At 39.9% G+C, this 16,072-nt stretch overlaps 1 protein-coding gene across 1 annotated transcript; it reads left to right on the top strand.

Moving 5' to 3' along the window:
* Positions 1-862: 862 nt before the first annotated feature.
* LOC141629594 (uncharacterized) lies at positions 863-5,274 on the top strand. Its single transcript, XM_074442571.1, has 7 exons — positions 863-1,099; positions 1,272-1,419; positions 1,531-1,733; positions 2,023-2,826; positions 2,896-3,137; positions 3,186-3,808; positions 4,076-5,274. Exons 1-7 carry the CDS (start codon positions 863-865, stop codon positions 5,272-5,274), a joined length of 3,456 nt encoding a protein of 1,151 aa, XP_074298672.1.
* Positions 5,275-16,072: the final 10,798 nt, after the last annotated feature.

Genomic DNA, 16,072 nt, shown 5'->3' with positions numbered 1-16,072 from the left:
GGTTGGAGATAGCACAAGAGCGCCCGGCTCATGGTCGAGACAAGAAATATGACAAGGGTGACAAAGGCAAAGAGAAAATGGAAGAATAGCCTTTGTCATTTATAATATTTATTTATTATTACCTATTATTGTAATAAACGGCGGGGTTTTTAGAATCCTAGCCTAGCATTTATTTTCAGCATTTTATATTATTGGGCATATTATTAGTATTATTATTATTTATAGAATAAATGAATAAAAGATTAATTAGTTAAGAAATTATTGTGATTTCCTTTCATTATTCTTGTCGAATTTCAAATGCGAATGCAAATGTCTTTCTATTTACATTCTAAAATAACGGGTTGTATCTGGTGAAGGATTGCCTACGTATTCATGAAATCAAACCCTTGCACGTAGTTCGAATAAATGTAAAAGAATAATTGTTCGAAGCAAGAGCTTGTAGTGAACTAGAAAATAAGCATGAGCTTTACTTACTCCTAAAGTACAATTCAATTTATTTGATGATGACTCGCGATATTAGGCATCTTAACAATGATTTCTAGAGAGAGAAATAGTAGAGAGAGAGGCGATTTAGGGTTCTAAACTTTTTCTGTTGATTTGCAATGGCTCGTCATCGGAAAAATACTCCTAAATCTAATAGAGTACTACGTTTAACTTCTATTACCACAAAAAGATCACAAAATAATACTAATACACCACATAATAATACGAATTCTGGATCGAGATTTGCGACTCTACATAGAGATGATGAAAGTCTTACGGATTTAGGTATCATTGAGGAACCTGTATCGGTTCTTCGACCGTTTAATTTGAGTAATGGGATGGAGTCTATTCTGGAGGAGGAAAGCGATGATGCATCTGAATGGAGGAGGTTCCACGGAAGGGTCAATCGTCTGGGTCTGAAACATTGGCTAGGGTAACGGCTTTGCAACTTACTGATAGTGATGTTAATTCTGAGCTAAACTTTTGGTCTACAGCAATTTACTGTAAAGTCATTGGGGCTAACCCTTCATTTAAGGTCATTGATAATTTTCTTAAGCGTATCTGGGGATATATTGACTTTGATAAGTTATCCTTTAACTTTAACGGTATATTTCCGGTACGTTTCAAAACTGAGGAAATGAAAATTAAGGTTTTGCAATCAGGGCATGTGTTTTTTGAAAACAAACCAGTTGTTGTGAGGAATGGACCCCGAATACCAAATTAGTGAGGGAGGCAGTGGATATGGTTCAATTTGGATTCGTTTTTATGGCCTACCACTAAAATTCTAGGGGAATGCTCTACAAAAGATTGGTGGGCTTGTTGGAAAACCACTGAGAACTGATAGTAATACTCGGCTCAAAACCTTTATGGGCCATGCGAGAGTCATGGTGGAAGTACCAATTGCTGCTGAATTGCCTGATGTGATTGAATTTACAGGTGAGTTGGATGTGATGCATAGGCAAATTGTTCATTATGAGATGAAACCAACTAAATGTGGTGAATGTAATGGGTTAGGGCATTTGGCTAGAGATTGTAGGAAAAAATAAGCTAGACCTGTTGTTAAGAAGGTCTGGGTGCCAAAACCACCTAGGGTTGAAGTCCCTCCTGTGGTTGAAGTCCCTCCTGTGCAGTCTCCTTTACTTACTGAGTCACATGGGACTGCTGAGATTATTGAGCCCACACCTAGGCAGCCTATGCTTCCCTTGGTACCTAGAGCTACTGTAAATGGAGTTGAGGGGTTAGGAGATTTGGTTACACCTCTGCCAGCTAGCTTTCATTCTTTTACTCCTGCTAGAATAATTACAAAATTGACTAGGTAGGGCGAGATTGTAGTTGGTAGTGGTAGGAGGACATTTTGAAAGTTTTGGAACATTCTGTGCATTATAGGAGGGTCCTTGAAGGGGAAATGGAAGGCTCTTCCTTAAATCTGGAAAATGGATAGCTTGGGCTTTTGGAATGTCCGGGGTATGAATAGTGAGAATAAGTAAAAAGATATTAGATGGTTTTTGCATACTAATAATGTAGGGATTTTTGGTTTAGTTGAAACTAGAGTTAGGAGTACTGCTGAATAAAGTTCACCAGGGTATTGGAGCTCACTGGGCTATGACTAATAATCTGGATGCTCATCCAAGGCGCAAAATTTGGAGTTTGTGGGATGCTAATAATTATGATGTGGAGATTTTGAGTAGTGAAGCTCAGATTATACATACTAAAGTCACTTATATTCCTACTGGGTGTGTGAGGTGGATGTCTGTGATTTATGGGTTTAATAGAATTGCTGATAGACTTCCTCTTTGGCAATCATTTAAGGAGATGCATTCTGTTGTCAGTGGACCTTGGATTGCTATGAGAGATTTTAATAATGTTTTAGCCATGTCTGAAAGGATTGGGTCAGAGGTGACTATAGCAGAACTGAAAGGTTTCCAAGAGTGTGCTGATGATTGTGGGTTGTTGGATTTACCTGCTCAAGGGGCTTTCTTTACATGGAACAATAAACATGAACCTGGGGCTATAATGTTTAGTATATTGGATAGAGCAATGGTTAATGATGAGTGTATGATGCAATTCCCAGTCACTACTACTGTCTTTCATCCTGAGGGGTTGTTTGATCACTGCCCCTGTACCATTAATATGAGTAATGAGCCTGAGAGAAGGAATGGTGGTTTCAAGTATTTTAACATGTGGGGGAAAGCCCCTGAATTTGCAGCCACTGTCCAGAGGGTTTGGAGTACTCAGATCCTTGGATATAAAATGTTCCAATTTGTTAAGAAGCTGAAACTTCTTAAACCTGGTTTAAAACAGATGAATGGAGAAGTGTTTGGTAATATTGAAACCACTGCTATTGTAGCCAAGTTATATCTTTATAATGTTCAAAAATAGCTGCATAATGACCCAAATAATATGATACTATAGCAAACTGAGAGAGAGGCTGCAGTTAGTTATAGAGAGCTAGAGGAGACTAGAAGGAGTTTCTTGGCTCAGAAATCGAAGGCCCAATGGATGGAGGATGGGGATGATAACACTCAATATTTTCATAGTGTTCTGAAAGCTAGGAGAATGAGTAATAGGGTGTTCTGCATCCAGGATTTGAATGGGAATAACTGCTCTACTGCCCAAGCCATAGACGAAGCTTTTGTGGGATACTATGCGCACTTGTTAGGAACTAGTTAAATTGTCACCCATGTACATGTTCCTATTGTCAGGACAGGGACTATTATTAATGCTGAACAGTATCAAGCTCTGATACAAGAGATTACCACTGAGGAAATTAAGCAAGCTCTGTCCTCTATTCCAGCTAACAAAGCACCTGGCCTCGACGGATACACCTCCCAGTTCAACAAAGATGCTTTTGATATTGTGGGGGAGGACTTGGTTGATGCTGTCAAGGAATTTTTTAAGACAGGAAAATTACTTACACAGGTTAACACTACTGTCCTTACCCTGGTCCCAAAGAAAACTAGACCTGTCTCAGTGGCTGACTTTAGACCTATTGCTTGCTGCAATGTGGTCTATAAAATTATTTCTAAGGTTATTTATAATAGGCTAGTTCCTATCCTCCTTAATATTGTGAGTGTCACCTATAGTTCTTTTATCAAAGGGAGGGACATAGCTAATAATATTTTGATTTGCCATGACTTAGTAAGACTTTACAATAGGAAAGCTTGTTCCCCAAGGTGCATTATGAAAGTTGATTTAAAGAAAGCTTATGATTTTATTGAGTGGAAGTTTATAGAACAAATGTTAGGAGCTTTGGGTTTTCCTGAGAGAATGGTGGATTGGATTATGGCTTGTGTTTCTTCCCCTTGGTTCACACTATCTTTGAATGGTAACAATTTTGGGTAGTTCCAAGGGAAGAGAGGGATTAGGCAAGGGGATCCCATATCCCCCTTGCTTTTCACTATTTGTATGGAGTATCTGAGTAGGATATTAAATGATGTGACTAGTAGAATGGAGTTTAACTATCACCCCTTTTGTAGACCTTTGCAGCTAAGTCACTTGTGCTTTGCAGATGACTAGTTAATGTTTTGTAGAGGGGATATGAGGTCTATCACTTTTATTCTGAGATCTTTTACCACTTTTTCTGGGGCTTCAGGATTGGAAATGAATAGGGAAAAATCTGATATCTATTTTAATGGGATGCCTCGGGGTGAGATTGATTATATTTTGTCCTATTCTGGCTTCAAGCCTGGCAAGTTCCCTTTTAGGTACTTGGGGGTTCCTATTTCTTACAAACGTTTGGCTATTGGGGACTATACCAGGTTGGTAGAGAAAATTGTAGGAAGAATCAGAGGATGGGGGGCTAAGAAATTGAGTTATGCAGGGAGGATGGTGCTTATCAAATCTGTGCTTCCTCAACTGCATACTTTCTGGTCCAGGATCTTTGTTATTCCAGCTACTGTCATTGCAAGAATTGAGTGTATATACAGAAATTACCTATGGTCAGGATCTGAGCTTTACAATAGGGCTCCTGCTTGGGACAAAGTGTGTAAAGATAAGAGACATGGTGGGCTTGGCATAATCAATTATAAGCTATGGAATGAGGCTATGATAGGCAAATATGTGTGGTGGATTGCTGCTAAAACTGATCATTTGTGGATTAGATGGGTCAACCAAATTTACATAAAAGGTCAAGCCTGGATGGACTATAAACTGACCTGTAATACTAGCTGGACATGGAGAAGAATTTGCCTTGTTAAGGATATTATGAAACATAGATATACTATTTTTTTGTGGACTGGGAACTCTGGTGAATACTCAGTCTCAAAAGAGTATAAATGGTTACAGGGGATGCAGGTTAAGTGTGACTGGTTTCCTTTAATTTGGAATAAATCTGCTATTCCTAAGCACTCTTTTGTGGGGTGGCTGGCTGTCCAGGGTAGACTAGTAACCAAGGACAGAATGCAGGGGTTTGGGCTGCATACTAATGGTCTGTGTGAGTTTTTCTTAGTCAGTCCAGAGAACCATCAACATTTACTATATCAGTGTGTGTATAGTCAGAAATGCTGGGACAGTTTAACTGAATGGCTGAGAGTGACAGTCCCATTGAATGATGTGGTGCATTGTAGTGCAAGATGGAGAAGTAGATCACTGTTGAAGAAGCAGATTGTGCTGACAGCAATACTTGCACTGTGGTATCACTTATGGCATGCTCGGAATGTTCGTAGGATTGAAGCCAAACTGTTTACTTCTTCTTTTATTATTCAGCAGGTTAAATGTGAGGTACAACATAGATGCGGGCAGAAGTTAATGACTTCAAAATTTCAGCTTCCAGAGATACTGACCGGGGTGTAGGCAGACTAGATTATTGTTCTGTTTGTTTTGTATGAGCATGGTTGTAATGGTAGTAGCTGTCAATGATTGGTGAATTGAACTGATGTAATTAAGTCTTATCATTTATAATATATTTCACATTTCACCAAAAAAAAAATTATTTGATGATATGAGGATGTCGAAGTGTCAAGATGCAAGAGCAAGGTGACATAAGCTTTCTTTCAGCAGGCCAAGGGCCATTTTTATTTTGTGTCGCATGAGCGGCACGTAGGTGTTACGCGAGGTGCGTTTCCTATCCTATACTAAGGGTAATATCGCTTCAGTTGGTCGAGGTTAGTTGGGTTAGCGAATTCATTTCCATCTAGGTCTATAATCCTAACTGCACCCCCCGAGAGTATGGACTTGACTAAGAATAGTCTGGCCCAGTTGGGTTTAAAATTTCCATGCGGATCGACAGGTAGAAGAGCTCTGACTGATTTGAGCACAAGTCTTCTTCTTTGATATATCTGGGCTTAACCCATTTATTGAAGGCTCGTTTGATACGTGCCTGATATGTTTGCACATTATGTAATGCGCGCAACCTTCGTTCATCCAAGAGGATGAGTTCTTCATATCTATCTCTCTTCCAATCAGCTTCCGTAATTTGACTTTCGAGCAAAATGCGTAAAGATGGAATCTCTAGTTCAACCGGTTGTATAGCTTCCATGCCATAAGTGATAAAAAAAGGAGTGGCCCCAGTGGCCGTCCTAACTGATGTGCGATAACCTCATAGCGCAAAAGGTATCTTGCTGGGCGAATCACGATAGTTATCGATCATTTTCTTGAGGATTATGATGACATTTTTATTAGCTGCCTCCACCGTGCCATTAGTTTGAGGTCTGTATGGTGAGGAATGATGGTGTTTTATTTTGTATTTGGCAAGCAATTGCTCAGCCTCAGCCTGGAAATGTGATCCATTGTCACTGATAATTTCATGTGGGCAACCATATCGACAAATGATATTGGTTTGTATAAACTTTGCCCTGTTTTTGGCAGTGAGACTAGTGTAAGATGCTGCTTCGACCCATTTGGTAAAATAGTTGATAGCTACCAAAATGAAACAGTGGCCTCCTGTTCCGGTTGGAGTGATTTTCCCAATGGTGTCGATTCCCCAAGCAGAAAACAGTCAAGGAGATGTAATGGTGTAATGCAGTGAAGGAGGGATGTGTTGCACATTCCCGAAGATTTGGCAATTATGGCAATGTCTGACGTACTTGATACAATCTGACTCCATCGTGGTCCAGTAATATCCTAGACGCGTGATTTTCTTTACCATTATGGGTCCACTCATATGAGGACCACATTCTCCATCGTGAACTTCTTCTATCACTTTTTGTGCTTGTGAATGATCAAGGCAACGCAGGACTACACCAAGAGGTATCCTTTTGTACAATTCTCCTTGCATGAGGAGGTATTGAGAGGCTAGTAGGCGTATGGCTCATTGTCCCCTCTTATCCATATCTGGTGGATATGTACCATTGAGTTTGAAGTTTAGAATGGCTTGAAACCAAGGTTTCCCTGGATTTTCTTCTTCATCTGTAAGGTGGTGCACATATGCTGGTTCTGACCGCCGTTCGAAGCATAAAGGCATTTCTACCATGTTGTCTGGCATATTAATCAAAGATGTAAGTTTCGCAAGAGCGTCTGCAAATTGATTCTCTTGACGAGGTAAGTGTAGATAAGTAACCTGATCGAAGAATTGGGCAACTTGATCTATCCTAACCTGGTAAGGTGCTAGACTTTCACTTCGAATTTTCCAAGATCCCGTAATTTGGTTAATGATCAAAGACGAATCTCCATGGACTCGAAGATTCTTGATGCTTAAACTTACTGTTGCTTGTAGACCAATGAGGCAAGCTCCATATTCTGCTATGTTATTTGTCACCTCGAAGTTGAGCTTCGCAGAAAGTGGTGTATGCTCGCCTTCAGGAGAAATGAGCAACACTCCTATTCTAAATCCTGTTAGATTTGATGTCCATCAAAATAAAGATCCCAAGAGTCTACATTGGTTTGTAGTATATCTTCGTCTAGAAATGACCACATGTCTATTGCTTGGGTTTCGTTGAGGAGTTATCTGCGAAGAATTCTGCAACGGGGCGCCCATTTATAACTTTTAGAGGTATATATTTGAGATCGAACTCTGAGAGAATTAAGGTCCATCTTGCCAAACGTCCGTTGAGAACGGGTTTTTCGAATAGGTATTTGACGGGATCTATTTTAGAATACACCTTGACAGAGTAGCTAAACATGTAATGTCTTAACTTCTTTGTTACCCACACAAGAGCGAGGCATGTCTTTTCGAGAGGTGTGTACTTGCATTCATACTCCAAGAACTTCTTACTAAAGTAGTAGATAGCTCTTTCTTCTTTCCCAACAGTTTGTGCGATCTGTCACCGTGAGATATAAACCAAGAGGTTGATCTCGTTGAGGAGGCATGAGCACTGGTGGCTTGTCTAGTATCTCCTTAATTCTGTCAAATGCCTTTTGACAGTCGTCGTCCCATATAGTGTGATCAAATTTCTTGAGCTTTTTGAAAATGGGTTCGCAGATCATAGTAAGTTTTGATATGAATCGGCTTATATACTGTACTTTGCCTAGAAATCCTCTAACCTCCTTCTCTGTTTGGGGTTGTCGCATTTCGATCAAAGCTTTGATCTTGGATGGATCAATTTTTATTCCCCTCTGACTGACGACATATCCCATAAGCTTGCCTGACGTTACCCCGAATGCACACTTCTAAGGATTAAGCCTCATGTTGTACTTTCGCAGTCTTAAGAAGAATTTGCGAAGGTTGTCAATATGCCCCTTCCTATCTTTAGACTTGACGGTCATATCATCGACGTACACTTCTACTTCTTTATGCATCATGTCGTGAAGCAATGTGGTCGCAGTGCTTTGATATGTAGCTCTAGCATTGATTAGCCCAAATGGCATGACAGTATAGCAATATGTACCCCATTGAGTGACGAAAGCCGTCTTGTGCATGTATTCTATGGCCATCTTGATCTGATTATACCCTGCATACCCGTCCATAAAGGACAACAACACGTGATCTACTGTATTATCTACCAATATATCGATGTGTGGTAAAGGGAAGTCGTCCTTGGGACTTGCTTTGTTTAAGTCTCTGAAATCAACACAAACTCGGATTCACCCATCCTTTTTGGGTACGGGAACTATGTTAGCCACCCAGTCTGAATACTCGGAAACTTTGATGAACAATGCTTTGAATTGTTTATCGACTTCTTCTTTGATTTTAAGAGCCCATTAGGTCCTCATTCGATGAAGCTTCTGTTTTACAGGTTTAAAGCCTGGTTTGATTGGAATTCTGTGTTCTGCAATATCCCTGTCGATTCCCGGCATGTCTTTGTAGGACCAAGAGAAAACGTCCTTGAACTCGTGTAGGAGGTCTATGAAATTGGCCCTTTGATTTGGGTTTAAGGTCGTCCCTATCCTAAGTTCTTGGGGTTCTAGTTCGGTTCCTACATTGATGGGTTCGGTGTTTTCTATAACCGGTACCCCTTCTCCCTCTTGTAGTATCTCTTTAACCATATAGGGTGGTAATTCAACTGAGTCTGGGTCAGGATCATCCTTATTATCATCGTAAATAGGATTACATTCAGAATAACACAAAGAGTAAGCAGAATCTGATTTATTCATATTAAATTTTGAAAAGAGTTGAAACGAAGAAGCCATATGTTCAGTAGTCAATGGTGGTAAAGGGACAACTGCTGGGACATTTCCCAAGCTACTGTTACTACTTGATGCTATGCTAAGAGAAACAAGGGGATGGGGAGTGACGACAGAAGGAGACTCTCTAGCGACTTCTCTAGACTCAGACTCTGATTCCGACTCTAACTCCGACTCCAACTCTAACTCGAATTCGTTGTCTTCAGGTTCTCTTTTGAACATCTCTCCTTCTACAGTGGTGACTTTGAAGAGCTTTCCTTGGTTGTTAGTCCACTTGATCGACTTTCTCCATCCTTTCTGTTGATTCGAACTGGTTTCGGTGATTAATGCTGTGGGGTTGAAATGGTCATCCTGAAGTATCATGGTAATGATCTCATCCTATGCCGCTCTAACAAATTGGTCTTCTCCAAACAGAAGGCTAACAGCCTATTCGTCTAAACAAGATGTTTGACGAGTTTTGACGGTAGGAACCTTTTATGAAGGAATGAAGTAGCAATCGTGGAAGACCTCGATTCCAGCTAGTTGCATTCCTTTATAGTGCCAAGGTTCGGGAAACCCGTGAAAGCATTCTTGATTCCCTTCTCTAACAAAGTACCCGATTAGGGTAGGGGGAAGGGTCGCATCTGGATTCCTTTGTCCTTACAGTTTCGATACTGAGTGAGAATCTCCAAAGCTTCTTCTTTCGTGGGTTTGTATCCCAATCCTAATGGTATCCTCTGAGAGTTTCCTTCTTTGTAAGGTGCGAAGGTATTTTTCTTGGAAGGATTTAGTGGCATTCCCGGGAAGTATCCCTGAGACTTGAGTATATGGTTGACCACTAAATTGGAGTATGGATCAAAGTATAGAGGTGCCAGTTCGCTATCTACATGGTTTATGCTTTGAAAGCCCCCAAGCTCGTATACTGGATATGTGACTACTTGGTTGCTTGACATTTTCTCTATCACAGCCTTGATGGGTGACGAAGTGATCGTCACTACTTTGCCATCTAGAGGAATCTTAATCTTCTGGTGCAAGGTGGTTGTTACCGCTTTGGAAGCGTGAATTCAAGGTCTTCCCATAAGTATATTGAATGATGCTTCGATATCCACTATTTGAAAATTAACCTTTCGTTCAATTGGCCATGTGGCTATAGTGAGGTTGATTAGTCCTACTACCTTACGTCGCGTTCCATCGTATGCTCGAACACCTTGGTTGGTGGGAGTCCAATCTGATTCTATCATGCCCAATTTTTATGCTGTCTTTAGTGGTATGACGTTGAGTGCAGAGCCATCATCTACCAAAGTCATTGGCACGTTCTTCTTTAAGCATATGACGGTAATATATAGAGCTAGGTTGTGACTGGCGCCGAAGGGAGGCAAATCTTCATCAGAAAAAGTAACTGGGTTACTTATTTTAGCTGAATCTTGGAAGACCAAGTTGACTATGTCGTCAGGCGTAGAGTTGTGTGGCACGTTCAATTTAGCCAAGGCTTGCAGTAAAGCTTGACGATGAGGAAATGAACTCGCAACTAGTTGCCAAACTGAAAGATCAGCTTTTGTCTTCTGCAATTGTTTTAGTAAGTGTTCAGTAGATGTATCTTCGCCATCCTTTGGGCTGATGACATTGGTGTTGGTAACTGGACCGTTAGCTATAGGACCGTTCTGAGAAATATTTTGATATGGACGCCCTGAACGAGTAAGGTGGTCTATATCTTGATCTCCGTTAGCTTTGACTATATCCTCACTAACCTTGAGTAGATAGTGTTTGGTGAGGTATTCATCTTCATCGTCATCGGCCCATATTCCGTTGACGGCACTGAGTTCTCTTAACCTGATTATCTCGGCTTCTAGATTGATTATTTGGTCGACTAGGTTGTCAACTATGGCGATTACCTCTTGCATCGTAGACTCTTGAGATAGATTTAGTGGCACGTTTTCCCTAGGCGTGGTGCTTGGATTGCGTAGGGATGCTACTACATCTTTCAACTCTGAAACTTGCCTACATACACTCTTTGCCCATGCAATAAAGTCGGCATTGGTAGGAGAAATGGTAGAATAACTCCCCTCATCTTCTAATGCAGGAATCTCATCTTCGACTGGAGAAATTAGGTGTGAACAATCCAAGGTGGATTCTTCATCTGTAATCATCAAAACTCCAAGAGGATTCTGAGTATTGTTAGGCTTACCTCCAGGAGGTATGGGTAAACGACCATCTTAGATCATATCCTGAAGGACATGCTTTAGTTTGAAACATTTCTCTGTATCATGTCCCTTGCCTCTATGATATTCGCAGTATGCATTCTCATCCCAGAATTTGGACTTCTTTCCTGGGTCAGGTGTAGGCCCTATGGGTCGGAGCTTACTTTGTTTCATCAGCCTTTTCAGAGCATTGGAGTATGTATCGCCAATGTTTGTGAACTTCTTTTGTGGGTTATTCTTCTTTGATGATTCGACATGGTTAACCTCATCAGTCTTGCTAGTAGAGCCATAAGAACGACTCGTTGAACCTTGCACTACTACAAAACTTGTGATGGACATCGGACTTTTCTCTATATGGACATCGGATACACAAGCGATGTAGAGTTTGGTCATGTCCATTGTGGAGTAATGGACATCGGATTTTAAACCGATGTCCATTAAAATTTGCACATCGAAGTTTTAGGAAAACCGATGTCTATTTGATCAATGAACATCGGATTTTTAGGAAAACCGATGTCTATTTGATTAATGGACATCGGATTTTTAGGAAAACCGATGTCTATTTGATCAATGGACATCAGCCATTTTGGAAGTCTGATGTCCATTACTTGCCATAGGCATCAGATATCTAAATAGTCTGATGTTTATTGTAAAATATAGACATCGGTTTTTTTTATAAAAATCCGATGTTTATAATTATTAATTTTAATAAAAAAATAATATATATTACTAAATTATTACCCAATACATTACTACTACACATGATCACAAGTGCAAAAGATGATTCAATATTCAACAAATATGTTTATACAATCAATCAATTATCTGAAGTCAATTACGAAAAGATCCAAATATATTAAGACAACTAACCTATCAACAAAAATAGAAACCAAAGTTATAACATAACTCGATGTAAAAAAAAGGTCCTCGGCCAAATGGCGGCAATTAGTACTCCTGATATTGCATAGTAGATCTTCATTAGCAATAAATCGGCATAGCCCTCCCATAAGCCTTAATGCCTTAACCTGTCCAAATTATGAAGGTAATTAAAAATCTCGAGACACTAATAAGAAATATGACTGGATGTACAAAAGTATAAAATTTATTGACACATTTAGGATTAGGATCAAGAGCGTACAGTTCAGTTACAATACGGATCAACCGTCTATTAAAAGCTCAAATTAAAGATGTCATCTAATTCAACATCACGTCCTGCGAATCAATTCCACAATATTAGAGAAATGAAAGAAATTGGGCCTAAGATAGCACACAGAAGACTAAAGAACAATAATTAGACCTAATGTTATGGTAATGGCAGAATAACATTTATAATCTTTAATGAAGCTAAGTCACCAAACATCCGTTATAAGCAGCTCACCTGCGATGGAGCCATGAGCTTCAGAAGCTTCAATTGGCCAAAATATTTACCCATGTACACTAACTATCTATAATAAAACTATTAAAGAGTGTGATTATACCTATCATATAAAGGGGATGAGGATTAAGGAGTACCTTAGAGGAGAGAACAAACGATAGGTCACTGAGGAGCGATGTTGCTACTGAGTACGTTGCGCGGTTGTAGTGCCTAGTGGAAAGCAATCACCAAATCGAATTAGAGAAATAGATAGTTCGTTACCTCATAAGTTCAACCCATACTCAAATTTTATTACTTCTCCAATTTTCGTATGGCCTACTAAGAACAAAAAACACAACTCACCATCATGCTTAAGAGATATCAGAATATGAAGAGCAATAGTTGTAATATATAGAAAACGAAGCTTGTTGAAATGTCACGAACCTCTCTGGACTAAGTAACAGAAGTTGCATGAATTTGAGATGAATTGCTGTTAAGAGATGTGTGGTATTTTCCCGACTTTATCTGCATATACTGATATACAATTTATACAGTAATGGTGTGAGCTTAAGCAACACAAGTACCACACAAATTAGTGTCTAGGTTCTGCATTACACACAAAACTGAAAATCATAATTTACATACAATTAAAAAAACAATAATAACGAGTATTTCACAACATCAATCAAAGAGAGTAGTTATATTAAAAGGGGATATTTGACCACAAACATGTATGTGAGAAGAGAAATACTAAGAGACATCTAGCAAAGTAGCTACATTACAATCCAAATTCACCAACAAATACTAAAAAATTTCTGAGAGACAACAAAATATTTATCCACAAACATAAATTGCAAATAGATGCTAACATCAAAACACTAATTAATGGATTTCCCCAATTCAATTCTAAAACTAAAATTAATTGAGAAAGTAAGTATGAGAGTAGAGAGTCGTACCATCGATGGCAGCACGAATTGCACTGGAAAGCGAACATGGACGAACAACGCGCACCGGGAGGGAGACTACTTCTCGAGGATAACACGCTGGTGGTAGTTGGTGTCGGCAGAAAGTGGTTTTGGAGTGTCGTGGAGGTGGTGACAGCAGATTTGGAGGACGAGTGAAGAGCTGAAGATGAATGGGAGATTTGGGGTTTGAGATCGGTGGAAGAAATTAAAGTTAGGTTTGATATGGAGTACTAGAAGTGAAGTTGGAGAAACTTAGGAGTCTTCTGGCTATGATGGTTGGGGGTTGGTTTGATTTTAATCTATTTTGGGGAAGTAAATGGACATAGGTTTGTTAGATGTCTGATGTCTATCAAAGTTGAGGATTAATAGACATCAACTTTTCATAAAACTGATGCGTATTGAATTATATGGACATCAGTTGTTTTTAAATGTCCGATGTCTATATTTTGTACATCGGTTTTTTTAAATCTCTGATGTGTTTTAAGTGATGTCCATAATGATTTTTGTAGTAGTGTTGGTATCCATGACCCACCGTTTTGCACAAGAGTCCTTTACAGATGTCATCTTCAATTCTCGTCCTAGCACAGTCAGATCTTTGAAGGTCTTCATGTTTTGGTACCTCAAGTGGTTTGCGTAAATAGGTCTCAGGATATCTACGAACTTTTCCAGAAGATTAGCTTCATCTGGACGTTCAACTAGTTGTATGCTAGTCTTCCTCCACCTACTTAGGAAGTCGGTGAAGCCTTCTTTCTCATTTTGGGTAAGAACCTATAGAGTGCGCATGTTGACTTGGATCTCCGCATTATCCGCGTATTTCTTAGTGAATTCAATTGCGGCATCATCCCAGGTGGTAATCTTCTTTTGTTCCATAGAGTATAACCATTGCTTAGGAATGGTGTCGAGAGATGAAGGAAAGATCCTTAGTAACATCTCGGGTTTGATGGCTTTTATAGACATGTAGTCTTTGAAAGCACGAATTTGGTTCAAAGGGTTTTTATGCCCCTTGAACTTTGGGATGTCAGTCATGTTGAAGTTGGTTGGCATTTGAGCATTCACGGCCTCATACTTACGATTGTTCTCCCTATAGATGTCATGCATCTCCCTTAAGGTACATTAGTTGTTCCTCCAAGTATTGGAGTCGCTTTTCAGCTTCAGTAGGACCTAGTGGAGGGTTGGGTTCTGGTTGCCCAACAAAGGGTGGAATGTCATCATGTACGCTCACATTAGGAATATCTGCTCTGCAGGAGGAAGCCTAGTTTCTACAGCAACAATTCGACCCTCAATAATGTTGAGGCGAGCATAAGCATGGTCTTGGCTTGTTTGGAGACGAACGAGCGCGGCTAGAATTGGATCATTACCATGTGGGGGTTGTCCATTAACACTTGCGCGACTAGTTCCAGGCATTTCGAAAACTGGATAAGAGATCGACGACGAATGAAGACACGATCGACCATTTTAGCACACTTACTCATAAAAGACTCAACTTGTGAAGTGGGAGTGTGCCACAATTGTTAAGTGAGATTTGAAAATGACAAAGTTTTGAAATGTTTGTCTTAAGCAACTGTAGTGTAGTTGTAGGAGTGTTGACTCGAAGTGAGATTTTGAAATGGGTTTTGAGGCCCGAATTTTGACTGGACATTTGGACAGAGTTTCGACTCATTTTGCGCTATTTTAGGCCATTTCGAAATGTTTACATTTTGAAAAAGGATTTTTATTTTACAAAATTTCGTCATGGTTTTGTTTACAAAATGACGATCACATATAAGAATTCATACATGCATTATAACGGTATGCTGAGTGCATTTATAAAGGTTTTGGCTTAAAAGGTGGGTTGCCATACCAAGCAATTAAACCCTGGTCTGTGGAGAGGTCTGTGCCAAACTAGAGTAAGGTCTGTTCCTAGTCCATTTCCTCGAGTAGTGAAAGCCCTTGATACAAACATGAGTATGTACCACGGTATGGTTGACATTAATCGCTATTTATCCTCAGGCCCATATAAGAATTTGGACCGTCCAGACGGGACGATTGGTCGAATGGGTTGAGTTGTGCCTAGGAAGGCCGAATAAAACGACCTAAGAAGATCGAGTAATGAAAAATGACAACTGTCTCGTACAAACTATTCCCTAACCTTGTTCAAGTTTCACCCTTGGCAACACGTAAGTGTATCTTCCCTAGGGGATTCGCCAAACTGTGGACACGGGGGCCCACGGGAGCACTTGGGAACAAGCGTTTGCATTTGTGGAGTCGCCACCAATTTTTATGTGAAATTGGAACCGTTCGAATACCTCGTGTCATATCAAGACACAAAGTAGTGACATGAACACTAAGAATTCGTTACCCTTAGCATTCTATGTCTAAAATGACTCTCGTGGATGCCAATGAACACGGATGTTCACAGAGATCTGGAGTAAGGGGTGAGGGTACGTATTACGAAGTCCTTTTACTGAACACCTAATCCCGCCCGCCTCGATAGCGGCCTCTATTAATGATTAGGGAAGTTATTTATAGTTGATATGTCGTCGATTATATGCATGCAATGCAACAAACAATGTTTTAGTCCTAACATGTAAATTAAACTATGTCGGTGAACAAAT

The sequence above is a fragment of the Silene latifolia genome, chromosome Y, assembly GCF_048544455.1.
Source record: "Silene latifolia isolate original U9 population chromosome Y, ASM4854445v1, whole genome shotgun sequence".
Taxonomy (NCBI): Eukaryota; Viridiplantae; Streptophyta; class Magnoliopsida; order Caryophyllales; family Caryophyllaceae; genus Silene; species Silene latifolia.
The sequence above is the reverse complement of the archived record's forward strand: the minus strand, read 5'-3'. Positions and strand labels throughout refer to the sequence as shown.

Coding starts and splice junctions, on each gene's coding strand:
- LOC141629594 (XM_074442571.1), top strand. CDS start 863: ATGGAGGAGGTTCCACGGAAGGGTCAATCGTCTGGGTCTGAAACATTG. Junction 1,420..1,530: donor TGATGTGATTGAATTTACAG/GTGAGTTGGATG, acceptor GGAAAAAATAAG/CTAGACCTGTTGTTAAGAAG. Junction 1,734..2,022: donor TTGAGGGGTTAGGAGATTTG/GTTACACCTCTG, acceptor TTTTTGGTTTAG/TTGAAACTAGAGTTAGGAGT.